We start from the raw sequence: 27,996 nt of genomic DNA on the forward strand, positions 1-27,996 counted from the left end.
TGTGTAGGTCCCACCATGATGTGTGGGCTATATCCACACCGTCCACCCATTTTTTGAGATTATTTTAGAGCATGTGCCAAAAAATCAGGTAAATCTAAAGCTCAAGAGGACCCCACCATAGAAAATAATGGGGATTGAATACTTACCGTTGAAAACTTCTTTGAGGCCACATAAGTTTTGGATCTGCCTCATTTTTAGGCTCATGTTATAAAATGAGGTTACAAAACAAATGAAGGGCTTAGATATAACACATGTGTTTTATTCTCAATAATTTCAATTGATGGTGGGTATATCCATTCAATGTACTACCGTATTACCACCAAATCATAGAATTAATTTTATTCCTTGGCAACGGGGGACAACCCTTGCCATGGGTAATAATTATGTTTTTTTGAATTCCATCCCGCCTAATCCCTTCTAATCCCACCGCCCAAACAGGCCCTAAGGGCTTGTTTCACCGGGCCGATCCCACGGTATTAGTTGGGATGGGATTCAAAAAACATCATTTTTGCCCATGGCAGGGACCGTCCCTGTTACCATAGGATAAGCTTAATTCCCTATTTTGTTTGTAACACGGTGGTACATTGAAAGGATATACCCACCATCATTTGAAACTATTGATAATAACACACGTGATATATCTAAACTGTTTATTTGTTTTATAACCTCATTTTATGGCATGAGCCTAAAATTGAGGCAGATCCAAAACTTATGTAGCCCCAAAGAATTTTTCAACGGTAAGTATTCAATCCCCATTGCTTTCTATGGTGGGGTCCACTTGAGCTTTAGATCTACCTGATTTTTTGGCCCATGCTCTAAAATGATCTCAAAAAATGGGTGGATGGTGTGGATATAGCCCACACATCATGGTGGGACCTACACAACTTGCTAACGTTGAGTGTTATTAGCACGGGACCCAAAACGATTCTATGCAGCCTACTTCCAAGCTTTTCCGCTCTTCCTAAACATGGGGTGGAATTGGCACGGGACCAGATGCAATTCCATCCCACCTAAGCCCATCTAATCCAGCCCGCCAAACAGGCCCTAAGTGCGCTATGGTGTACTGAGTAAACTCCATGGGGCCATGCCCTAAAACGAGCAGAAAAACGGAGTTCATGCACCGAAACGAGCGGCGTGAATACGCCACATACAGCATCCGTGCCCTCTAAAGAGTAAACTCAATGGGCCCACTGTCATATACGTGTCTTATACATGCCGTCTATCCATTTTTTTCCAGATCAGGGCGTGATACTGGGTCACATCACAAGAAGCAAGTTACTGTTTAAAAATCAATGGGGCCAGAGGACCAAAACAAACAAACATCACCGTAAGCCATAGGAAGGTTTCAACGGTGGACGTAATCATCCACCGTTTCTCATGGTACACTTGAACTTTGGATATACTTCAAAATTTGGATCATGCCCCAAAATGAGCTGAAAAAACGGATGGACGGTGTGGATAAAAGACACATAATCTGTGGGCCCTACAGTGTTTAGTACCAGAGCGTACTGAGTTAGTACGCAGTCCGCGTCCTCCATCGTTGAGGAAATTGGCGCGCTGCGCTCAGGTTAGGTCTCCCAAGCTTGCTTCCTGTCATCAGCAGTAGCACCACTCTTACCCAAAAACCCCTTTTGAATCTCCACAAGACAAGGTAGATCTCTCTCTCTCTCTCTCTCTCTCTCTCTCTCTCTCTCTCTCTCTCTTTCTATGTCGATTGAAACCGCTGCTTCGAGTCCTTGGAGAAGAAGAGTTTTTATAAGCTGTTTACATAATTACATTCGTACCTTTCCTATTCACTTTCAAAATTCCCATAGTTTCCGCCAAAAATGGAAACATGGAAATGAAAAGAAAAGAAATTCTCTTGATCAAATGTCCGAAGTCAGAAAATCCTAAAATGGGTTCGTCAGATTTTTCCAAATTTGTTTTTATTTGATCTAATTTTAGCATTTGAATGCTGAGATTCACATTTTATATATTTACTATGAAGCTATTTTATTTTATTTTATTTATTTTAAAAGATTTTTGGAATTTTTAGTGCTGATCATTCTCAAATCTGACACTCTTTGCTGCGCTTAATTTTCATTTGAATCCATTTGTTAACTCATATTTTGTAAACCTGTGATTGGCTTTTCTTGTGATATCAAAGTCAGTTGTTCGTTGTTACCTTAGGATTCCCGCATGTTACTTTGTCTTGGCACTTAACAATGCCCATGTTGTGGCAATTCCACCCAGAAGGTAATGGGTTACTACTACAGCACGTCCTTGTACAATGCTCAGGGCTCTTGGCTGAGTACCAGGAGCAATTTTTAATTTGTAATGAGCCTGGAGTTTGGACACTTTGACAATCAATGCAACATGGCACTGTAGAACATGCATAGCCTTTTCGTTGTGCTCAATTGATGTCAATGAAAAGTGTTGTATGCTACGTACATTAAGACTTAGTGGTAGACTCACACCTGTTGCCGTGCCTCCGTGGTAGGACTCTCTGGAGTTTCAACACGAGGTGGTGCAAAAGTGTGAGTGTGTGAGTTTTTTTTTTTTTTTTTTTTTGGGGTGGTGGTGGGAATTGGGGTTGGGCATACGAATCTTTTTCCGCCATTTGACTCTTTAAAGGACCGTATCCTCAGTTATACCATAGGTCAGCAAATCTTCTCCCTACCTCCATCCATGTCCTTTTGGACCTTCCCCCTGCCCTTTATAACCTTGTACACTCTTAATCATGTCAATATATCATCTTTCTACCTCCACCCATGTCCTTTTGGCCGTTATGGCTCCCGTAATGGCTGTTAAAACTATACACCAGTTAAAATTTTGTTTTCGAAGGGAGGAAAAGGTATCAGCCCCATATCAGATTGTTAGGGTCCTGTATCAGCCCATTATGGCCATTACAGTTCTGTAATGGGCGATTTTTTTTTCAAAGGGGGCATTACAACACTGTCTTGCCTAATGGATTTCACTATGAACTAGCCGTAATAGTTATGACTGTTACGTAACAGTTTTTTAATACCATGCTCTCAAGACTCCCTTCTTTCCACCCACCAGATTATCAATGAATATCCTTCATAAAGTTCCCTTTTCGATGCAATGCTTTTTCATGTTTCAACCATTTAAAAATATTTTTTCTTGTTTTTTTGCCTAAACAGGATTGAACAGGCCTTTCTAATAGTTAGACAAAGAGCTCTCATTCCATGCCTTCCAGCTTGCTCTCATGATATCAAGCACAATTCTTAGCAGCTCTTTTGTTGGGCCTTGGCATGGATGGTACATGGACAAAAAGTTACGCCTACTAGACATTCCTATCTATTTGACCGATGTCTACTTAGGCAAAGCTAGAGAACATAAATGTTTAATAGTCAGAGGAAAATTGATGGATAGAATTGTCTGATAGTCCTTTCTTCTTCTTCTTTTTATTATTATTATTTTTTATTTTTTATAATAATTATTTAGTAAACACAAACCTTGAGCTATGGTAATGCTCTGGCAGAGTATCTTGTAGTAACTGTCGTTAGGGCTCTATTTGGCCCATTTCCCCATCCATAACGTTCAGCACACAGTAATAGGAAGGCAGGAAGAAGATTTTTATTTTTTGAAAGGATAGGAAAGAAGGGAGAAGATGAATTTGAAAGTTTAATTCTTTTACTAATTTATTTCTTCTGAACTGTCCTAAAAAAATATTCTTGAATCGCAAATAATTTCTTTCCCAAAGTTTTCCCATATCATCAAATTATCATGATTCATAAAGAAAAGAAATCTTCTGATACTTGAACTTTTGTAACTACAGCAGTCTGTTGACTCATATTCAACTTCAAATTGCAGATACATGTGCCTGGTTGTAATAATGTAGAAAAATCCTGAGCTACTCATTATGTTTATGCAAGTGGATCCAGTTCTCTGCTTGTTGTGGCAGCATCAACTCTAGCATGGCCCAGTCCTGGGTTCGAGCCCTTTGGGTCCGAAGGTGTAAAGGTTTTGGTACTCTCAGCTGCAGGTTACGTACCAAAGTAAAAAATGAAAGTGAACCTTCGGCAGAAAGGAATCTCATCAGTCCCTCGGGGCATCATGTTGGTAAGCTCTTTTCGCTGTACTGATTGAAATTCTGATCAATTTCTTCTGTGCTTCTAAAAGGACCATGATCATGCTCTCAGGGTCATTGTCCAGGCCTACCTTATTTGCGACTGGGGTATGCAAAATATTATCACCAGGACTAAATTCTAGGCCAATCTCAGCTCCTTGGCAATTTCTGGCTGTAGAAGGGTTTTGCCAAGTTGCAAAGGAAAATAGAGATTTGCAGGTATCGAGTGAAAATCATCAAGTTGTTGAAGACGCTTTATCAAGTTCTTGTGAACCTAGCACTTCAAGCACTGAATTCACAAAATCTTTTGCTTCTGATGCCAACGTACCCAAAGCTAAAAGTAGACGAAAGAAATCAATGGTGGAGTTCAGCAAAGTTGATGCTGATCTGCTTCCGACTGTTATTTTAGTTGGACGTCCGAATGTGGGCAAATCAGCACTCTTTAATCGGTGAGGGAGCAGGTTGTTGTTGTTTTTTTTTTTTTTTTTGTTGTTTGGGTTTTGGGTGCGGCTTTTGGTATGATTTTCGCAAGATACTTATGCCTTACGGGTTTAAGTGTAGCTTACTTTTGTTTATGCTCATTTAGTTTAATTCGGAGGAGAGAGGCTCTTGTATACAACACCCCTGATGATCACGTCACTCGCGATATACGTGAAGGCATTGCAAAATTGGGCGATCTGCGGTTTAGAGTATTGGACTCTGCTGGCTTGGAAATGGCAGCAACTTCAGGAAGTATTCTTAGTAGAACTGCAGAAATGACTGGAAATGTGATAGCACGGTCTCAATTTGCAATCTTCTTGATAGATGCGAGGTTTGTTTGATTTCAAAGAACTGCCCGTGTCTTGCTACATGCTACATTATCATCATCATCTTGCAGTAAGTGCTCATTTTGGCACTTTTTTCCTCACCAGAGATGGACTTCAGCCTCTAGATTTGGAAGTTGGGAAGTGGTTGCGCAAGCATGCTTCAGGAATTAGTACTATCTTGGTGCTGAATAAATCTGAATCACTTGATGACCGAATCGGGTTACTTACTGCAGCAACTGGGGAAGCCCATTCTTTAGGATTCGGGGATCCTGTTGCAATATCTGCAGAGACTGGGTTGGGTATGGTTGATCTTTATGAAGCTCTCTGTCCTCTTCTTGAGGATTATATGCTTCAAACTTTGAATGGTAAGATTCCTGTCTCTTAGATTTGATGCTGCTGGATTGAGACAAGCCAATGCTTGTCTAGCCTTTTAGTGTGCCTGATGCTATAGTATCATTACAATATAACTCGTTTGCTTCTGCCTCTTTTTTCATGTGGATCTATGAAAAGAGGGCGACAAATGAGATCTAAGTATTGTAAAGTGTAAAAAAAAAATGAGGATGCTGAGTTCAAGATTAAGAGTCAAATGCAAATAGATACATATGTGCTGAATATGTGCTCCAGTACCAGTAAAGATACTGCAGGTGAGACTCAAAATCGTTGTGAAGCATGACCATTTTTGGGGCACCATCTACACAGTATTCCTTAACGATACTGCAGGTGAGACTCAAAATCTTTGTAAAACATTACAATATTTGGGGCAGTCTCCAGACTCTCCACAGTATTCCTTCTAAAGAGAAAGTGACTATCTATTAAAATGTAAATTGTTAACAATTCTACTGTAACTGAATGAGCCTAGTTTTGTGCCTGTATGATCCTTGGTGAACTTGAAGACATCTTATCATGACAAGCTTGCAGACCCTTCTTAAATTCCATGTCCACTTTGAAGGCCTCATCATATAATGAATCATCATAATAAAATGAGGACTCAAATAATGTCCAATGGCATGCTGAGGTGAAGGAGTTGGCAATTATAATGTTTTCTGTGATTTTCCAAGTAGGTTCTTCCTTGATGTCATTAAGTTTTCTTGCTGAAAAACACAACTCGCCAGACATTTTCCTTATGCGTGATTTAGTGTATCAATTGATTCAGTGGTTTTTGTTTGATCACTATATCTGGGTAGGGAACCACAGTCGGTGGAGGGAGCTAGTATCCTAGTAAATTTCTTAGACATTGTTACTTCATTCTTTTCTGTACTAGAACTAACTCTTTGGAGCTAAACCAACAGCTTCGGCCTGAGTAAGATTGATTGTCTGAGTTTAAAATTTTCTTTTACTAAAAGGTTTGTTGGCAACGGCATACCATTTTAGAGCTTTATGAAGAAATATTATCTTGTATCTGTCTGATTGTTGTCTTCCGTGGCTTTATATTTCTTTCAGGGATTGTTTCCTTCTGAGAATCTGTACATTTTCTTTGACCTCCATTGACCACTAAGCTTCATTTCATTCTCTGTTGCAGATAAACTCATCAAGGATAATAGTTCCTCAGAGGTTGAGGATACCTCAGAAGAGGCTAAGTTACCTTTGCAGTTGGCAATTGTAGGACGGCCCAATGTTGGAAAGTCTACACTGCTGAATGCATTGCTACAAGAAGATCGAGTTCTGGTTGGTCCAGAAGCTGGTTTGACCAGAGATTCTGTTAGAGCTCAGTTCGAATTCCAAGGAAGAACCATATACCTGGTATGATGTCTTTGTGCTTTGATGATATAGTTTTACCATTTTCTTTAGAGTGATAGCTTGATACATCATACATGCACATTTTGTTGGTTCATTCTGATATAAACACAGTATCAGAAAGTATCATTGATCACTTTCTTCCAAAATAATTCTAAAGAAATTCAACATTATACCAAGATCTAATATTGGAATGAGTTGTACCATATTGGGAATGTGTCACAAAAAATCACATGGCTGTTATTTTTATTTTTTTGAGAAGTAACAGTCACTTTCATTAAAATTTGGAAAAATACAAAAGAGAGATAAGCAGCTGAGATAGCGGGGTATTAGTCTCCCTCTGAAAACAGATTACAAACTGAAGGATGGAAAATAAAAACGGCCCATTCGGTGATGTAATAGTGAATTTTGGACACTGGATCCCACTGAATTAGTGACTCCCTTGAAGCACCTCTCGTTTCTTTCTTTCCACACCACCCACCATACAGCCAGAAGGGCCATTCTCCATACGATGGTTTTTTGTTTTCTGATGGAGACGCCATGCCAAGCTTTTAACAGCCTTCCTGTCGATTGTGGAAGAGACCAAGATATATCGAACCGAGATAGAACTGTCAACCAAATCTGGTTAAGGAAGGGGCAATGGATGAATAAATGGTTTACAGATTCAGCATTTCCCATGCAGCAGAGACAGATATTCGTGATCATCATTCCTTTTTTTCTCAAATTGTCAATTGTTAGCACCTTCTCCTTACCAACCAACCAACCGAAAGCAGCAATCTTCGGGGGAAGCTTGTATTTCAAACTTTATCAGTCATAATCTCTTCTGGAGCAACACAAATTTTGTAGATGGAATTATATAATGATTTGACCGAAAGAGTACCCGATTTGTCGAATCTCCACAACAATCTGTCTGCAGAGGACTGATCAGGTTTGCCATTGCCAATACGACTGAGGAGGGCTGCATATTCGCCTGTTTCCCAATCATGAAGATTTCTTCTATAGGGCAGGTTCCAGACTATCTTGGTCCCTAGCATGTGGTAACTGTTTACTACTGATATAGATTGATTTGGAGCCAACCGATACATGTTCGGAAATTCATCTTTAAAAGTTGTTTCTCCCATCCAGATGTCTTCCCAGAAACGGATTTTGTCGCCTTTACCCGTCATGAAGACAATTCCTTTGAGAACCTCCTGTTTTGTAGCTAAAATACCTCTCCATAAAGTAGAAGCCCTGTAGGCCGAAGAGTCCTTTGTCCACCATCCTCCTGCTTAGAGGTGGGCACCGAGTCGAGTCGGACCGGATTGGGTCCAACTCGACTCGATCTGAATTTTCAAGTAACTGACCTGAACTCGATCCGATCCGGGACCGAGTCCGGGTCAGCTGACTCGATCCGATCCGATGCACAGTTGGCCTGACCCGAACCGAGTCGGATCGGGTTGGGTACGGTTCAGATCGAGTTGGGTCTGTGGGTCAAACTATGAGGTATGTGTTATATCCAAACCGTCCATCCATTTGGAGAGCTCGTCTTAAGGCTTGAGCCGAAAAATTAGACAGATCCAAAGATAAGTTGGACCACACTGCAAAAAACAGTGGGGGATTGAACGTTTACCATTGAAACCCTTTTGGAGATCGCAGAAGTTTTGGATCAATATGAAATTTGTTTTTCCTCTTCATCCATGTATTTTTAACCTGATTAACAAATTAGTTAGAAATTAAACATTATGGTGGGCCCTACAATTTTTTAACGGCGAAAATCATTATCCTCGCTGCTATTTTTGGTGTGGTTCATTTGAGCTTTCAATATGATTCATTTTTTTTTCCTAATGCTCTAAAATGATCTTGAAAAATGGATAAACGGTATGGATATAATAAATACATCATTGTGGGGCCCATGTAACTTTGATCTCATTTGAGTCGATCGTACAACTCGGAGCTCGAGGCGCGTCCGCGCTTGTCTTCGCACGGCATGTATCTACACTAGCTGTATAGCTGGTGTCGTGTATCACATGCAATTGGATTGCGTACTAAGTTACTCAGTACGCTTTTATCGTATTGAGTAAACTCTGTTGGGCCCATCGTGAATGCATGTGGTTTATCCACATCGTCCACTCATTTTTCCAGATCATTTTAGGGGTTGAACCCAAAATTGATGCATATCCAAAGCTCAAGTGGACCATACCACAGGAAAAAGTAGAAGTATTGATTTCCACTGTTGAAAACTTTATGAGGCCCAGTGATGTTTATTTGTCATCCAACCTGTTCATAAGATCAGAAATACATGGACGAAGGGAAAAACAAATATCAGCTTGATCTAAAACTTCTTTTGCCTCCAATAAATTTTCAATGGTAGATGTTCAATTCATGCTGTTTCCGGTGGTGTGCCCCACTTTAGGATTGGATACACTCCATTTTTGGGATAAAGCCATAACATTATCTATTAAAAGAGATGGACAGTGGATAAATTGAATGAATGATGGTTGGGCCCACAGAGTTTCCTCAGTACGCAATCTGCTTCCATGTTACACTAGCCAATTCAAACCAGGTTTCAAGGTACCTGCCCAATGCATGCTTCATTAATGCTCCACCCACTGGTTAATGCCCTCACGTCACTTTTTTTTTTTGGAAACGGTTTAACCCCAGCCCTTTATTTCTCAACGGTTAAAGATGCAAACATCCAACGACTCTATTTTAACTTCATATAAACTGACCGGATCGGATCCAATCGGATCGAATCGGTCCGGATTGGCCACTGATCCGAACTCGATCCGATGTACGGTTGGATTTGAGTGGGCCTACTCGATCTGACCCGATCCTGGCCTCCGGTTCGGATCGGATCCGCTGGATCGAATCGGATCCGTCGGATCGGATTGGATTCTGCCCAGCTCTACTCTTGCTGATGTACCATATTTGTTTTTAATCAAATGGTTCCACAGATTTCCATCTTCTGTGCCTAATCTCCAGATCCACTTACCTAAAAGGGCCTGGTTCATGCTCTTAAGGGTCCTGATGCCTGCTCCACCTTCCTGCACTTGTTGACACACCTTTTTCTATTCAAGCAGATGGAACTTCTTCTTGTCCTTGTTGCCATGCCACAGAAAATCACGCCTTAATTTTTTGAGCCTATTTAAAACCATACCTGGACATTTAAATAGGGACATGAAATATAGGGGAAGGTTGGAGAGCGTCGCTTTGATCAGAGTAATACGGCCACCCAAAGACAAATATCTGCATTGCCATCTAGCTAGATAAGACTCGAATCTGTCTAGAACTTTATCACATTAGAATTTTGGAGGCTTTCCCACACATAATGGTAGACCAACAAAAGTTGTCGGCAGACTACCCATTGAACAATTGAAAAGTTCAGTAAACTGGTTTATCTCGGCTTCTTCCAAATTCACTCCGAACATCTTGGACTTGGATAGATTGACTTTGAGCCCTGAAACAGCCTTGAAACACTGAATAACCGTACGAAGATTGTTGATTTTGTCCTGATTAGCTTCACAAAATAGAAGAGTATCATTTGCAAATTGGATGTGAGAAATTGGAGAGTCCAATCCATTAATGTTACATCTAGTAATGATGCCAGCGTCTCGACCTTTAGTAAGCATTCTGGAGAAAGCTTCCCCCACGATGAAGAACATGAAAGGAGAAAGGGGATCTCCCTGACGCAAGCCCCTAGAACTGCCGAAAAAACCTTTGGGAGAGCCATTAAGGAGGACTGAGAAGAATGCAGAGATGACGCATTCCTTATTCCAACTGCACCATTTGGCCCCGAAACCCATCCGCAACATCATATAATGAAGGAAATCCCAGTCTACATGATCGTAGGCTTTTTCTAGATCCAGATTGCATAGAATAGTTTTGGCTCCCGATTTGTGGCTCAAATCGAGGCATTCATACTCGATCAAAGCACTGTCTATTATTTGTCTACTCAGGATGAAGGCGCTTTGATTGTCGGAGATAATCTTTCCCATCACCCCGCATAATCTAGAAGCCAGAACTTTCGCCAGAATTTTGTAGGGGCCACCAAGGAGACTGATCGGCCTTAAATCATGCATTGAGTTTGCTCCAGGAGACTTTGGAATGAGAGCTAAGAAAGAGGCTCCAAGTTGTTTAGATAACCGACCTCTCTCGTGAAATTCGTTGACAAAAGCCGTAATGTCTCCCTCTAGGACCTCCCAAAAAGTCCGGAAAAACAAAATCGGGAATCCGTCTGGACCTGGAGCTTTATCTCCCCCCCAACGTGTCGATCGCCTCCTTAACTTCAGTAGACGAAAAATAGGATTCAAGATTGGAAGCTTCTTCTCCTGATATAGAATCAAAATGGAGACAGTCAAGCTTTGGTCTGACCCATTCTTCTTTGAGGAAAAGCTTGCCTGTTTGAGTTGGGAAATATTGAATTTTCTTGTAGTAGCAGTTCATTTTCAACTGATAGAGGTAGTTGGGGAGATAAGGATTTGTGCATGTTCTTTACTGACTTAGAGAAAGCATAGATAGGGTTAGTAGAGAGTTAATTTGGTTTGGGAAAGAAAGGAGTCTCGGGAGGAAATTGACATGATTAAGAATATTTATGAGAGAGCACCAACAAATGCGAGGACTACCAATAGAGAGACAAGCGAGTTCCCCTTATTGAAGGCTTACACCATGGGTTGGCATTGAACCTATATCTTTTTGTATTGGTTATAGATGTGTTAATGAAAGTGTTTACGGGAAGAGATTTCACACTTTATGTTGTTTGCAAATAGCATAGTTTTGATTGATGAGAGGGGGGTGTAAACACAAAACTAGAACAGTGGAGGGGTGCTTTGGAATCTAAAGGTTTTAACATTAGTTGGACTAAAACAAAGTATATGGGATGTTGTGGAAACGAGGAATTGGTTAAAGATGCTGACCAACAAGTACCCCAAAATGACAATTTTCGATATCTTAGGTCGATAGTTCATGAAAACAAAGATATTGGGAAGGATATTGCTCATAGAGTTCAAGCTGGGTTTTGCTACATCGTGATTGAAAGATTTCAACTGGGTTTTGCTACATCGTGATTGAAAGATTTCAACTGGGTTTTGCTACATCGTGATTGAAAGACTTCAACTAGGATTTTCTGAGATGAGGATATGGAAACAAAAAGATAAGGGAAAAGAAAAAGAGATTTTGGAAGCTAAAGTTCAGGAAGAAGACGAAAGTTGGCAAATGGTAATGAGGAGGAAGCCGACCAAGGTATTCCAAAATGGCAACGGTGGCCGTAACGGCCACCACCATTACGTTATGATACGGGCCGTATTGGCCGTTATGGCCTTCATTTATTTTTTGAAAAAACTGTTATAGGACTATTAGGGGGCGCTACGGGACCGTTATAGGGCCTTTGCAGCCTGTTTTTCTGTAACGACCTTTATGGCCGTTTTGACCCTGTAATGTGTAACAGTTATGACTGTTACCGTTACGTAACCGATTTTGAATACCTTGAAGTCAACAGGTCGGGAACTAGGGAAGAGCACAACGCACAACTCCATTGTCGGAATTTCCAACTCTCTTTGTGGAAAGCTTTCTGGAAGGATGGATGTCCATCAATTTTGAAAGGGTGTTTGGAAGTGCTGGGATTGTTATGGAGGTTGTGATTTCGAGAGAGAGGAACTCCAATACGTTTCAAGGTTTTGCTTTCATTCGTATGAGTACAAACGACAAGGTTGAGAAGGCAGTTCACCTTCTGAATGGCGAGAGTTTTGGGGACACTAGGCTTAAGGTTCAGAGAATAGGATACGGTCCAGAAAGGAAGAATAGAGAAGATTTTGGCTGAGATAAATACAGAATTTTAGCAACAAAGATGATGGACAAACTTGAAAATAGAGAGGGAAAGTAAGGCATGTCTCGAAAATGAGGGAAATGTGTCCGTTTCCATAAAAGAAATCCTTTGAGGATGCAGTTTAAAAAATAGATAATGAAGAGATCAAAAGTTGAAAGACGGCATTATACGGAAGAAAGGTGGGTGTGGAGAGAACCATCTTGTGAAGGCCCAATTGTGAGGATCATAACAAAGTTTTGGAGGACTCTCTCAGGACTTTTGAGCTCGCCTTTATAGTTTCTGTTCAATTAGGGCTAGCAGAATCAATGGTGGTGGGATGGTTAACTAGCAAATGTATGGGATTGGATGAGCAAGATATTGTAGTCAAAACTATTTACTTGGACTCGATGCTCATCTCGCTGGGTAGCGAAGTTCAAGCAGAAGCTATTTTTTCGGCATGCATGACATATTGGAAAGGATTGATAATAGATATTCAAAAATGGGAAGCCTGGTTTGTTTTCGGTTGGGAAGAACATTGGTACCAGGTTTGGAATATACCCCTTGAATTCTAGATCGATGATATTTTCAAAGAAATAGGGGCTTTGATGAGGACATCTGAGCACCGATTAGAGTATACCGGAGGAGGAGAGCTCTCGTTTCTTTATGGCTAGGTGATGCATACATGGGGCCTCGTGGGCCCTCAATTCGAGTGCCTAGCCCGTTGAAGACCCCACATACATGATTATGCATCTTTGAAGGCCATACACTAGGAAGATGCGCACACACACATATTTATATTTGAACGGCATTGGGAAGATGCATATGGGCTACTTAGTTGGACCATTCTGACTATTGGATCATCGTCATTGGACATCTTGATCATGGGTCATGAAATAGTTTAGTTTATTTAGGTGTTTATATGTTTGTTCCTTTTGGTTTAGCATATATTTTTTATGAGTTTAGTGAGTTAGAAACAATTTTTATTTTATTGAGTGTTTTTATGTGAAACTTTTTATCTGAGAGTGTTTTTTTGTAAAAAGTCTTTCCTGAGATTGTTAGGGTTGGGCGTCCCCAGCCTAGCCCATTATTGCATAGATGCCATAGAGTGATTCCAAGTCATCATTCTCTTTTACTCTTTTCCATCAAAAAGGCGTTTCTTCTTTTTTCTCTCTCTTTCTCTCTAGTTATTTTCTCTTCTTCCCCATCAGCAAATAATCTCCACATCTATCCTTGTTCTTCTTTCTCCCAACCCATACACATGAAATGTAACCCATCCCAAACTCCCATCCAACCCACCTCCCTTAACCGTACACCCGTACAACCATACCCAACTATACCCACCTGTCTGTACAACCGTATGGATGAACTTGTATGGCTGTCCAATTCTCCTTTGACTGTTTCAAATTCCGACTTGCTCAGATGGTTGAAAGATAAATCGGGTACTTTTTAAGTGAAATCCTTCTATCGGGTGCTTATCGATCATGAGGCAAGAGTAGGGATTTCCCCGACAGCTTGTTTTTGGCGTTATAGTACTCTGTTGAAGGTGGTGGCTTTTGGATGGCTTGTGGGGGAGGAACAAGGTGTTAACACTAGACAATCTTTCAAAGATGAATATGATTCTTCTGAATGTTTGCTTTCTTTGCTTTAGTGATGCAGAGTCGGTGAATCATCTATTTCTCCATTGTCCTTTTTCTAGAGAGGTGTGGTGCCATTTCTTCCAACTTTTTGGAGTGCTTGGGGCGTTTCCGAGTTTGATAGATTCTTTTTTCTTATCATGGCATGGAGAGGATATTGGGATATCAAGGAAGACGATATGGAGGCTGTGCTTGTTAGTGGGTTTATGGGCTCATTGGCTCGAAAGAAACGGTCAATGTTTCAAAAACAAAAACAGGAAGGTGATAGATGTTTTTAGGAGGGCTAAATTGTTTGTGTTGGATTGGGCTCCGAGGTGCGGCACCCCGCCCTTTGTCCTGGGGGGGATGAATGTAGTTTTGTTTCTTTTTCATGCTCTCGATGTATATTTGTTTATAGTGGCCGCGACCCTTTAATGAAATTACCATTTTTTTAAAAGAGTTCAAGTTGAGTGGAAGAAATGGAGATGTGCCTCTAGAGTTTTATGTGATCTCCGTGTATCAATCAAATTGAAGGGAAAATTTTATAGGATGGCTATAAGCCCAACCACGTTTTATGAGACAAAATGTTTAGCAGTTAAGGAACAATGTGTTCATTGGATGAGTTTTGCTGAAATGCAAATGTTGAGATGGTTGAGTGGTAAGACAAGGATAGAATTAGAAGTGAATGGATGTAGGAAATGTGAGAGTAGCACCCGAGGTATTAGAAAAGGGTTACATAACAGTAATGGTGGTAACAGTTACACATTACAGGCCCGAAACACACACACACACAGATATATATATATATATATATATATATATATATATATATATATATATATAAAGAAAAAGAGAGAGGCCATAACGGCCCATATCATAGTGATAATGGTGGCGGTCATTACGGCCACTCTCATTGTTATGGAATACCTTGGTAGCACCAATAGGTGATAAGATGAGGGAAAGTAGACTTAGATTGTTTGCCCATGTGCAATAGAGACCAAGAACTATGCCAGTTTGGAGTGTGTTTAAGTTGAAGGCTCTAAAAGGGCAAGGGGAAAGGAAAAGACTTGATGACCTATTGCTTTACAGAGGATAGGATCCTTGATGGAGTGGAATTGTAGAACGTGAGATGGAACATAGGTTATGCACTAGTTTTGCAGGTTACATAGCAAAGTGTTGCCCTGCTTTAATGCTTTAATGCTTTTTTTGTTTGTTTGGTTTCACTTCATCACAGGTTAAAACCCATCTGCAACTTGTTTAGTGTAGGAGAGTAGAGTGTGTGCATATGTATGTGCATCTAAGTGTTTGGGATTTTATGTTATATATGAAACCTCATTTGTAAGGGCATGTGTGGATATGCTTTGGTGCCCCTTAGGACACCATTCATTTATGTTCATTGGGGTTAATAAAATATCATTAGGGCGTGAGATGGACATATTCTCTACACAACCCTTTCTCCAAAGATCTCTCTCTCTCTCTCTCTCTCCTTTCTTCTCCACCATGTAATCAATTACATGGTATCAGAGCATTAAGATCCCCTCCACCTCCCTCCCCTTCCTTTCTTTTCCTCCCTTTTCTTTTCTACCCTCCTTTTCCTTTCTTCTCTTCCATCATCCACCAAGCAACCAGATCTTCTAGACAATAATACCTCACCACATGCTACAGTGCGACTACAATATACAGTACCATGCTACAGTGCCGCAACACACACACACACACACACACTACTCTTTTACGGTTAGCAAAGAGTTTCTTTGCTTTAATACAATTAAATTTTTTTCAAGCAACTCATTGATTATAATCAACTTATGTAATAGACTATAAGATAGTGCTTGATTGTAATCAATTATATTACACTGTGCCTATGGGAGTTTTGTGCTTTCGTTGCAGTCCCAAGCCCTGATAAAAGAGGAGGGATGCATCATGTTGGCAGCTGATGTCAAACTTATGCCATAACTTCCATCATGAATCCGAACAAATACAGCATTCCAAACTTATGCTAGAATGGAATAGCAGAATAGGATTCATGTAGTTAACCCTAATTAGTTGGGATAAAGCTCAGAGGATGATGATGATGATGAATTTTTTTCATCAAGTGGTATAAAGCTGGTTGTTTTGCTCTTTCATCTTGTTAGGTGTGTTTTCTTTTGCAGGTAGATACTGCTGGTTGGCTACAAAGAACAGGGAAAGAAAAGGGACCAGCATCACTGAGTGTTATGCAGTCAAGAAAAAATCTTATGAGGGCTCATGTTGTTGCATTGGTGCTTGATGCAGAAGAGGTGTGGCTTTTACTTTTTGTGCGGTGACTTTCCACTTGCCTTGTTGCCAAGATTGTAGATCTGTTGAGATCTATAATAGATCTGATTGTTGTAATGCAGAAAAGACAAGCCTCGTTTAATTTTAAAAACAATTAGAAAACCAACAATTGCAGATATGATGAAGCTGCCACTTGGCTTTAAGAAGTGATGTACATACTCCTTTTACTCTCACTTGACTTTTGGAGCTCTCCTTTTTTTTTTTTTTAATGAAGACACAGGGTGTTCCGGCCCCTTAGAGCGAGATTATTCCCTGCGGATACATGCAATCACCCACAACCATGTGTATCGGGTAATGCCGAGGAGGGGAATCGAACCCACACTCGTAGGGAGCAATCCCAGAGTGATGGCCGCTTGCCCAAACCTCATTTTAGAGCTCTCCTGTTGGTTGCCAATCAATGAAAACCTTATTGCAAGAGCCAGAGAATTAAGCAGATGAGCCTCCACAGAACCATAAATGGATGGCTTTCTCCAAAGTATCCATCACTATCCTTCTGCTCTAAACTGAAACCACAAAACACATTCCTGAGAAACTCTAATTTTTATGCTCTTTCAATCTCTATATCCCAGTGAAAACTAGGGGGCCATGGTTGGAATCACAAAATGGACATCTTGTTACCTTGAGATAGGTTCCAACCAGTCTGGTGTTTGAGAGTCTATAGGCATATGTTTTCTAAATGGTATCCGGACTAACGGAAAAAAGAAAAAAAGAAGAAGCAAGAATGCAAGAACAACAGTTCAAGGCAGCAGATGATGAGGTTTTGTCAATCATTTCTTACACGTTTATATTATTATTCTTTTATTTCATAAAGGTACTTGCGTAAGTTTGTTGCCTGGTTTTGCAATATCATTCATTCTGGATATGTTGTAGAGATAGCCTTCTTCGGGCTAAATCATAATAACCATATATCTGCTTGCATGCATAATACATGTTTGCAAGATGGACAATTTTGTAACCATTTATTTTGTTGAGGGTGTTTCTGTTGCATTTATTGGCCATAACCTTTACCATATGATCTGTGAATGTATAGATTGCAAAAGCCAGAAGTAGCATGAATCATGCTGAAGTAGTTATAGCACGTCGAGCAGTAGAAGAAGGTCGTGGTCTGGTTGTGATTGTCAACAAGATGGATCTTCTAAGTGGGAAGCAAAACGCGAAGTTATATGAGAAGGTCATTAAGGCTGTTCCTGAAGAAATTCAAACAGTTATACCTCAGGTTTGTCAGTCCCTAGCATTTTTGCAGTTCCTAATATCCATGGCAACATAGTGATCTTTCAATTCGGCTTTTTGGGTTGCTTTTTATGTTTGCTTGGAACATATTCTAGCTTACATGCACTTAGATTTTGGATTAAAACAACCACATGATGGACCCTTTTTGCTGAGGATATTCACGTTGCTTCATTGAGGAACTGGTTTCCAGTTTTGTTGGCTCTACAGTTCTTTTCAAGCTAAAATGTTCTCTGGACATGTTAATGATACTTGATTTTTCTTGTGTATTCGACATTTTTTTTTCCCTTTCTCGTGTATTGTTTTTGATGAGATTGGTGTTACATTCAGAAAAAGATTGGTGATGACTGGTCAGTTTTGACATCCATCATGAGAGTTTTTTTTTTTTGAAGGATAGGCAGAGTTTAATTCAGGTTCCTTCTGTGAACTTTTCTACTGGAGGTGTTAAATTTCCACAATCATTGGTTGTCACATCCCATATAAATATCTCCCAAATGTGAATTTATATCAGTTTATGCATAGACACACAAATGTCTTTGCTAAATGGATGGGAGGGCTGATGATGGCAGATGGGCTCACATAATGCCATTGCTTGGGCCTCTGGGGCATGCTTTCCTCTGTGGTGGCTCACTTTCATCTTTAATGAATTGAGATTGCTATTGTGCTCAAGGGGGATTGTATTTAAGCAAATTAACCATGAATTCGTATTGCTGATTTTTTGTCACTTTTGCTCCCTTGTTTTTTTTTAAAACAAAAAAAAAAAAATCTTTGTCATTGATGGAAAAAGGGCATGACACCTGTTTTTATTTGTGGAGTATGTGCCCATCAAATTTCATGTTTGGACTATCTGCAATTATGTGGAATTCATTACCTCGTACTCTTAATGGATTTGGTTCTTCTGTTTTCTTTTCTGGTTATAGAGGCCATTTTTTAAAAAAATGGAGGAGTTATATTTCAAAGTTTTTTTTTTTTTTGAAAGATGAATAATATTATTTAAAAAAAAAAAAAAAAACCAAAGAGGCTGAAAGGCAGAAGCTACAAGAGAGAAAAAGAAAACTGAAGGAAAACAAAAAGAAAAGGAAGCCTGCAAAAGAGGCCAGTTGAGGAATATACAAGAGCAGAAGTTCAAACCCAAACCCAGCCTAGAGACACTAACCCGGAGACCATTCCCTTATCAAATAGAACACCTTACACAAGACCCTACCTGCTGAACCAGTTGCATTGTTGTAACAGCAGTTGTTCCTTTCTAGCCAGATGATCCACATGGCTACAAGCAGACATCTTCCATACCTTTTTTCCAAGCTTTCCTCCACCTCCAACATCCCACGATCTGATACGGGCTTTAATCGAGCAAGGGAACACCCAGGAAACCTTCGCAAAGAGCAAAATACCCTTTTAGACCTTCGAGGCAAAGGGGTAGTGCAGGAGGAGATGAGAGATGAATTTTGCATCTTGCATGCATAGAATGCAGACATTCCAGAAAGAAATTTTAAAATTTATTCCGCTGACATATTCTTTTGGAAGTTTTTTGTGTTTCCTTTTTTTTTTCCTTAATGCAGGTAATCATAAGAACAACAATCAACAAATAGTTTTGTCATTAACCAGTATTAGAAACCTTCAATGTGGTGAATCAAGAAGAAGAAGAAACCTTCAATGTGGGCCTTCCTTGCATGTACCTGGGTCTTCCTCTTCGGGGTAATCTGAGCTCGTCCCCTTTGGGGTCCAATAGTTGAGAGAATTGAAAAAAGGTTACCCACATGGAAGGGTGCGTATCTTTCCCATGGGATCATCTCACCCTCATCAAAGCTGCCGTGTCTAATCTCCTGGTGCATTTCTTTTCTTTCTTTAAGATTCTTGTTGTGGTAGCATTGAAATTGAGCAAAGCCAAGGAAATTTCTTTCGGAAATTGACCAGTGGGAGAAGGCTTTGGTGTTGGAAATGTTAGGGAGAGAAATTGGGCTATTTTAAGAAAGTGGTGGTGGAGGTTTGGGAGGAGCCAAATGCACTTTGGAGGAAAATTATTGTGGGAAAACATGGTATTGTCGATGGTGGGTGTTTTCCGTGTGTGTGTGTGTGTAGTGTTCGAGTTGTCGGTATCGTTACAAGTTTTGCTGGCCAGAGATAAAGAAACAACATTGTAGTCGACAGAAAATCGCAACAATATTCCCTACAAATTTGCTGATATACCTAAATCCATTTTATTTATTTATTTATTAGTTTTTTCATCCCTTTTAAAAACTAGACGATCGATCCACACAATCTAACTACTTCTCGATCTTCTAAAATTACTCCAAAGTAGTCGAAATTGAATTTTCTTAAACAAATCAAAAGAGAAAAATGTATTTTCTATTTTTTAATTTTTCAGTATTTATGCTGGATTGTGAAACGAATTTGTTAATGATAATCGATGAAAATATCGAAAAATTTGCCCCTTTATCCACAAAAAGGGGGGGGGGGGGGGGGGGGGTGGGTGTGGGTGGTGCGGTGTCAGTCGTGTGGTGGTTGGCAATAGTAATTTGTTAGTGACATTTTCAAATGATTGAAAATACTGAAAAAATAGATAAATTTTCGCTGATATTCAGAAGAGATACAACATGTGTTGTTCGGTATCGGAAAACCAGCAATATCAATATTATCGGTGACAATTCAATATTGTCATCAACAAGTTAAACACTATGTGTGTTAGATCCAATGGCTTTGAGGTTTTGAAAGCTATTAGTAAGGTTGGGGTGATACCAGACAATGATAACAGAGGAATTGTGAATAGAGTGGGCATGGTTTTGAACAAGGGCATCCACTTTTTGGAGGGCAAGGTGGATATAATTCTCTCTTGGAAGGATGCTTGGTTGGATGATTTGCCTTTGGTTCATTCTTACCATGTTTTATTCTAACTTGTGATCACAAAGGAGGAAAAAAATTCAAGATTGTACATGATCAAGTAGTGTCTCTCTCTCCGAATCTTTTAAGCATGCTAAGGAGGTGTATATTGATTAGTGAACATTATAAAAGTGTGGAAGTCGTCTCCAAAAGGAAAGTTTTCAACTAAATCCTTATCCTCGAAGTTGGTGGCAAGTGATGGGAAAGGCTCTTGTGCCCCCAAGAGTTAAGGCTTTTCTTGTGTTTGCTTTGGCTAACAAGATCTTGGGAATATATAGTTAAAAGAAACGAAGCATTGCATATCCAAATGTGTTATCTGCAGAAAGATTGAGGAGTTAATTGATCATCTTTTTATCTACTGGTTTGAGGTGAGAGAGATGGGATTTTTTCCCTAACTAATTCAAGGTTATTTAGTCCTTAAACGACCCTATTGCTGATGCGCGCTTGGAATGGTGCTATGGTCTATTCAAGGGCCAAAAGGAGCTTCATTGGAATATGGTAACTTTTGGGGTATTGTGGGGGGTGAATGGAGCTTCTCTAGAATATGATAACTTTTGGGTTATTATGGGGGTTGTGGAAAGAGGAATATAAGAATTTTTAAGGAAAAGTATGCTTTAGGCAACTCTCTAAAAAGAGGTATCCTGTTTATGATCATGAGTGGGGTACCATGGCTGCTTTAGGGAGGAACTCTCAGGGGAGTGGGATGAGGATATTGGGCATCAATCTTACTGACCTCCTTGTAGTTGGAGCCCCGTTTCTTCATTTCTATTCTTTGGAATCCTTGGTCCTTTTACCTTACATTGTTTGTTTGGGTTATGTATAGTGTTTGAGTTGTTGATGACAATATCGAATTATCGTTGATAATATTAGTATGGCTTGCTCTCCGATACCGAACAATAGATATGTCATATCTCTTTTAGATATCAATGAAAATTCGCTAATTTTGTGGGTATTTTCGTTTATTTGAAAATATCGCTTATAAATTATTGTTGCTAGCTATTACGGGTGCTATTGTAGCTAACGGCCCTAATTTTTTTTGTCGATAAAAGGGCAAAATTTTCAACATTTATGTCGATTATCGTTGATAAACTTGTTTCATAGTCCAACATAAATCTGAAAATAAAAATAAAAATAAAAAATACATTTTTCTTATTCGATCTGTTTGAGAAATTCAATTTCAGCTACTTTGGAGTAGTTTTAGAAGATTAAGAAGTGGTTGGATTATGAGGATTGATCCTCCGGTCTTCAAAAGGTATGAAATAACTAAAAAATTCTTTGATATAGGGATTTTGACAAATTTTAGGAATAACAATTTTTCGTTGAAATTTTCTTGGATTGTAAGAATCGAGCATTTTTTCATGGAAGGGGGCTTCGATTCTGATTCTAGGGTTGAGACATGGTCGGGTTCGACCTTCACTTCCCTTTCTTTTCGACTTACAAATGTAAGTCATGCAAGTGACGAATCGGGGATGTGTGTGACTGTGGGGCCCACCTCAATGTATGCTTTGTAATTTATGCTCCCCATTCTTTTTCCCATGTCATTTTAGGGCATGGGCTGAAAAATGAAGTAGATCCGGATCTTAGGTGGACCACACCACAAGAAACTGTTGTCATTGAAAACCTACCATTAAAAACTTCCTAGGGTCCACTGTAATGTTTATTTCCCATCCAAGCTGGTCATAAGGTCACACAGACTCAGATGAAGGAAAAACATGAATATCAGCTTGATCCAAAACTTGTGGCCCATGAAAGTATTTAATGGTCATCGATCACTTTTTCTTGTCGTGTGGTCTGTGGTCCACTTGAGAGTTGGATTTACTTCATTTTTTGGCTTGTGCCTTAAAATGAGGTGGAAAAACGGATGAACGACATAGATATACAACACACATTGAGGTGGGCCCCACAGGTGGGTCTTGTCCCACCCACCTCGTTGGAAAAGTGGCTAAAAGCTGGTTGCAGCTTCGGTGGATCCCTTGCTGTGGGGCTCATAGTGATGTATGTGTCGTACATTCGTGCTTTATCCTTTTAGGGCATGATCTAAAAAATGAAGCAGATCCAAATCTCAGGTGGACCACACCATAATAAATAGTGGCTATTGAATACCCACTATTAAAAACTTGGAGCCACCGGAATGTTTATTTGCAATCTAACTAGTTGATAATGTCAAAAGGACCTGAATGAAGGGACCACACAAATATCACATTGATCTAAAACTTGTGGCCCACAAGAAGTTTTTAATGGTCAACCACCACTGTTTTCTACGGTGTGGTCCGACCTGAGATTTGTATATGCTTCATTTTTTGGATCATGCCCGAAAATGAGCTCTCAAAATGGATGAACGGCGTGGATGTAAGTCACATCACGGTTGGGGATCCACTTAAGTCGGTGGATTCAGAGATCCATCAAAGTCGCGCAAGGTAAAGAGTTTCGTGTTCCCACGACAAAAAAGCTAGGTGGGGCCTGTGGGGTCCATCGTGATGTTTGTTAGAATCCACCCCACACATCTATTTTTCCATATCATGTTAGGACATGGGCCTAAAAATGGGGAAGATCCAAAACTCAAGTGGGTTGGATGACAGGAAAAAAAGTGGGTAGGGAAATGCCTACCGTTGAAACCTCCCTGGGCTCCACCATGATGTTTATATGCCATCGATATCGTTCATAAGGTCATTACCACTCGAATGAACTGAAAAAAAGAAGAAGCCAGATGGCCCTAATCCCAAACTTCTGTGGCTGCAACAAATGTTTCGACTATGGACGTTCAATCCTCATTGTTTCCTATCATGCGTCCCACTTGAGTTTTGTGTCTACCTCATTTTTGGGACCATGCCCTACGCTGATCTGGCAAAATGGATGGATGGGGTGAATTTCTTCTCATAAGCATGACGGTAGGCCCCACCTAGCTTCAGGAAGTTCAGGCGAAAGGCTTTCAGTGGTAGTTTGTCCGTGTTATCCTTGTCCACACAGGGATTGAGAGATGTGGGTTGACTGTAGGTAGGGCTAGGGATAAACGAGCCCGCTCAAAAGTTCTCCCTGACCCGTATCACAAAAGCCCAATTTGGCCCGGTTCGAAACGGAGTTTGAGCCAGCGACGAGCCACCCTAACGTGGCCTGTTTAATAGACGACCCGAACCCAAATTCTTGCAGCGTCAGCTTGGCCTGAAACTCGGCTCGGCCTGGTTTGGATCGGTCCGGCCCGTAGAATACTAGTTATAATAATTAAAAAAAACCCATAAACTCTTCCCACCGCACCTAGTCCCCAAATCTCTCTGATCTCTCCCGCCACACCCCCGTCTCTCTCTCTCTCTCTCTCTCTCTGATCGAAACCCTTTGCCTGATGACGTTGCCCCGGTCCGTTTGCTATGCTGTTTTGCCGACACCGTCCACTGTTCACTACTCAAACCCTTATCCAACAGCCCTTGCCTGGCCACCCTTGATTCAACGTGAAAAACCCCAAAGGTAACGACGATAGTTATTTTGAAGTTGCACTCCTCCTTTGGAGGATGTTAAACATCATGTAGTACGATACTTTTGTTTTTGTTTTTGTTTTTGTTTTTTTTTTTTTTTTTTTTGTTGTTGTTGTTTTGTTTTTTGTGTTATTTCTAACCTTTATAATTCTTTTCTATTTAAACAACCAACAAAAAAAAGAGCCGCTGCCTATTCGAACTCGGCTCGGCTCGGTTCGAAATTTTCAACCAAATCGATCCCGGACCGAACCAAATTTTTCTGGAGAAAACCTAACTTGCGGCCCAAACTGAGCTGATTCACAAACTGGGGTTGCACAAAAACGAGCTAAACCAACCTAGGGCTAACTCAGTCCGGCCCGGATCATTGCCCACCTCTAACTGTAAGGCCCACATCAATGTATCCTTTGTATATCTATGCAGTCTATCCATTTTACCAGATCATTTTATGGCATGGACCCAAAATGAAGCATATCCAAATCTCAAGTGGACTGTGGACTACACAAGAAATAGTTGTGATTGAACGCCCACAATTAAGGACTTCTTGGGGGCCACAAAAGTTTTGGATTGAGGTGATACTTCTGTTTTACCTTCATCAAGGTTCAAGAATCAGTTTTCTTTTTATGAGGGCTAAAAAAGAATCACTTATTTTGGCTTTTTGACCCCATGTTGTAGGGTGGATCTATGTGACCTAATCAATAGGTTGCATTACAAATAAACATTGCAGTGGGCCATAGGAAGTTTTTAATAGTGGGCATTCAATCACCATTGTTTTCTTGTGGTGTGGTCTACCTAAGATTTGGATCTTCCTCATTTTTGGGCTCATGCCTTGAAATAATGACTCAAAATGGATGGACAGCATGAATAAAACACCTACATCATTATGGGACCCACAGAGCACTGTCCATTATCTACATCACTATTGGCAGTGTAAGTATGCAATCTGTCCCTCTATGACAGATAAGTCGCACTAGATGTGGGTGGGATCTTGACTGTGGGGCCCACCTTGATGTACGTGTTGTATATCTACACCATCCATTTTGCCAAATCATTTTTATGGCATGGATCCAAAAATAAAGCGGATCCAAATCTCAGATGGACCACACCACAAGAAAGTGAATGACTATTAAAAGCTTTTGTGGGCCATATTATATTGCCGTAGGGAGGATTTGCGTTTTCCCTTCATCCAGGTCTTTGTAACCTTATCAATAGATTGGATGACAAATAAACATTATGGTGGAACCTAAGAAGTTTTTAATGGCGGGCTATGAAAACTTTTTTCTAGTGGTGTGGTCCACTTGAGATTTAGATATGCTTCATTTTTTGGGCCCATGTATAAATTGATCTGGAAAATCAGATGGACGATGTGGATAAGCAATGCATGCATCGAGGTGGGCCCCATGGTCAACGGTGGACGTTCAATCCTCCCTATTGAAGTGATTTTTTAGGTTACTATTGAAGTGATTTTTTAGGCCCAATAGCAGTTGCATTTGTATTATATAAACTCATTTTGGTTACTATTGGAGTGACTTTTTTATGGCAGTGCATGCTTTTAGGCTCTCATTAAATGAAAACTTACTATGTATGCATTCTTTTTGTAATTTTTTTATTCCTAAATATGCAAATATGTGTATTTAGGCATGTCCTGAAGTTTTACTAAAAAATTCCACTGTTTTCCCCATGTTTCCCCCGCATTACCAGTTATTAGCGATAATAATGTTGTTTCTTTATCCCCGGCCAGTGAAACTTGTAGCGATACCGACAACACGAACACTGGTTGTGTATCGAGTAATGAAGGGTCAACCAATGCACTAGCTCTTCTTGTTCTTGCCTTTTCATTTAATAAAATTATCATCTTTAAAAAAAGAAAGAAAGTGAAAAACCTTCAATATGGTGGATAGTGGCAATAGCCAAGATCCACCCTGAAGTCTGTGGAGATATATGGTGCTGTAATTTTCAAATAGAACACATTTGAAGTTTCAGAAAACACAATAAAGGCATGCTTCCCTGATCTTGCCGCCAATATGTTGATGGTACAATCATTGCTGTCTTTTCTTTCGTTTTATTATTATTATTATTATTTGTAAATCTTAAAACATTCACATGTTGAAGCTTCACTTCCAGTTCCAAATGATTTGGCATTATGTTTCCAGAAGACCGTGAAGGATCGGGCATCAGAAGTCACATAATTCACAGAATCCATTGCCATGCTCTTAGTTTAGTCTTACATAGTAGAATCAAAAGAACAACTTTGCCATCATTTTTTCTCATTTCATAAAGGGATATTGTTGCCTATAAAAAAGAAGAAACATTATCTTGCCATCAATACTGACATGTGACATCAGACTAGGGAAGAATATGATGCTTTCTTTCTTGTTGGCCTTGTCAACAATATCACAATGCTTTTGCTTTCCTTTGTTTTTTTACTTTCAAACTGAATAAATCACTCCCTACTTATATGACCGCGGTAACAGATCACAGGGATACCAGTTGTTTTCATTTCAGCATTGGAGGGGAGGGGCCGGATAGCTGTCATGCGACGGGTTGTGGATACATACCAAAAATGGTGTTTAAGGTTATCAACTGCTCGTCTTAATCGTTGGCTGCGGAAGGTAAGGCTAATAGGTCTGTAGTAGACTGTTTTCCTGTACGCCTATCGGTTGCATAATGGAGTGTGCTCCCTTGGCCACGTTCTTAAGAAATGCCTTGGATTCTCATTGCCCCTCGTTATATCTTTTCTCCATCAGTCGACCTCCTACACTCCCATCCTCTAGGATTCATTTGGATGCACTATTGAATGGGCATGCCATTGTTGGTCTTATAAAGCAGATTTTTAACCAATTTGTGGTTTCCTTCCCTATCTTTTATGTTGAGGGCCTGCACTCCAAATTCCAATTATGTTACTTTCAAGATAAGACTTGAAAGAAAATGCGGTCATTGTTATTTGATTTGGTTTGCAACCAAACACAGCCTGAACTACTCCAGGCATCTGCTTAGTCAGGTTGCTCACATTTCATTGCCACAAATCTTAGTCTCAGTTACCTCCTGAAACTTTGCTTTGTGAAATATACTAGAATGAGAATTGCAACATACTAGCTTTTGGGGATCATTGCCCATTTGCAGTAGTGCCAAACTATTGTGTTAGTTCGCTGTCCCACTGTAATTTCTATGGTTTTGATTTCCTCAATCATTTCAGGAAGATAATACCATAGGAAAGATTATGGAATTCAAAACAAGTGTGTAGAAGCAACAATTCAGCCACAATAATTTCCTTTTCCTTTTCTTTCCCTTCTCTTTTCTACTTGACAGGTTATGAGCAGGCATTCCTGGAAAGATCAAGCTGCACAACCCAAGATTAAGTACTTCACACAGGTCAAGGCTCGCCCCCCGACATTTGTTGCCTTTGTAAGTGGGAAGACCCAGCTCGCAGAAACAGATATAAGGTTCTTAATGAAGTCTCTCAAGGAAGATTTCAATATGGGCGGGATCCCCATCCGGATTATGCAGCGCTCGGTCCCTAGAAAAGAGGGAGGTGGCAACAGCATCAAGAGCCCCACTTTTAGGATGCATGTCCGTGTTGGATCTGACAAAAGAACTGCCGCTTCACCACTGCCTGCACCCTAACTCAACTGGGACTGTTCTATATCATCTTTGTCCAGTTACTAGAAATTACTAGAAGTGAATGGTTGTATGTTGGAAATACAAAGCAGTGGCATACGGCTCTGTATTGGCAGAAAATTTTCCAGTTCATATACACAAGGGAAGTGATACAATGTAAACTGGCAGCGCTCATTAGTTTACAATCTCCGCAGAGATTGTTTGGCTGCATTTTTGTTGCCATCCTTGCACTTCCAAAGAAATGAAATCAGATAATTCACAACTATAATGGTTGTTTCTGTTCATTGTTTCTTGTTAGAAGTTGCAGAAATTCAAATAGCCAGGACAAGGCTTGGATGATGACGATGATGGTGACTGTGATGACAACAGGATTAGTATGGGTGTTTGGAAACTGAGTTTGCTAATTCTGCATGCATGCATAGCCAATGGCTCATGTCCAAAGGTTGCACATGTGGGGAATGTATGGGAAGTGGGGCAGTGCTTGTGTGTT

General features: G+C 40.1%; 1 protein-coding gene across 2 annotated transcripts; it reads left to right on the plus strand.

The window, feature by feature from the left end:
* Positions 1–1,501: 1,501 nt before the first annotated feature.
* On the plus strand, positions 1,502–27,845 carry LOC131236637 (uncharacterized). Of its 2 annotated transcripts, none has more exons than XM_058233943.1 (10): positions 1,502–1,651; positions 3,817–4,065; positions 4,146–4,521; positions 4,659–4,883; positions 4,984–5,243; positions 6,398–6,618; positions 16,158–16,283; positions 17,351–17,536; positions 26,363–26,500; positions 27,198–27,845. In XM_058233943.1, the coding sequence occupies exons 2-10, from the start codon at positions 3,921–3,923 to the stop codon at positions 27,510–27,512; spliced, it is 1,992 nt and encodes a 663-aa protein (XP_058089926.1). In that variant the 5' UTR covers positions 1,502–1,651; positions 3,817–3,920; the 3' UTR covers positions 27,513–27,845. The 2 variants fall into 2 exon arrangements, with proteins under 2 accessions (XP_058089926.1, XP_058089927.1); XM_058233944.1 differs by having other exon boundaries at positions 1,547–1,651; positions 3,782–4,065.
* Positions 27,846–27,996: the final 151 nt, after the last annotated feature.

Source organism: Magnolia sinica, chromosome 2 (genome assembly GCF_029962835.1).
Source record: "Magnolia sinica isolate HGM2019 chromosome 2, MsV1, whole genome shotgun sequence".
NCBI lineage: Eukaryota > Viridiplantae > Streptophyta > Magnoliopsida > Magnoliales > Magnoliaceae > Magnolia > Magnolia sinica.

What these genes read in the sequence shown, in the direction of transcription:
- LOC131236637 (XM_058233943.1), top strand. Translation starts at nt 3,921, where the DNA reads ATGGCCCAGTCCTGGGTTCGAGCCCTTTGGGTCCGAAGGTGTAAAGGT. An exon ending in AAATCAGCACTCTTTAATCG is followed by an intron (nt 4,522 to 4,658) that starts GTGAGGGAGCAG and finishes ATGCTCATTTAG; the next exon opens with TTTAATTCGGAGGAGAGAGG. An exon ending in TGGTGCTTGATGCAGAAGAG is followed by an intron (nt 16,284 to 17,350) that starts GTGTGGCTTTTA and finishes GTGAATGTATAG; the next exon opens with ATTGCAAAAGCCAGAAGTAG.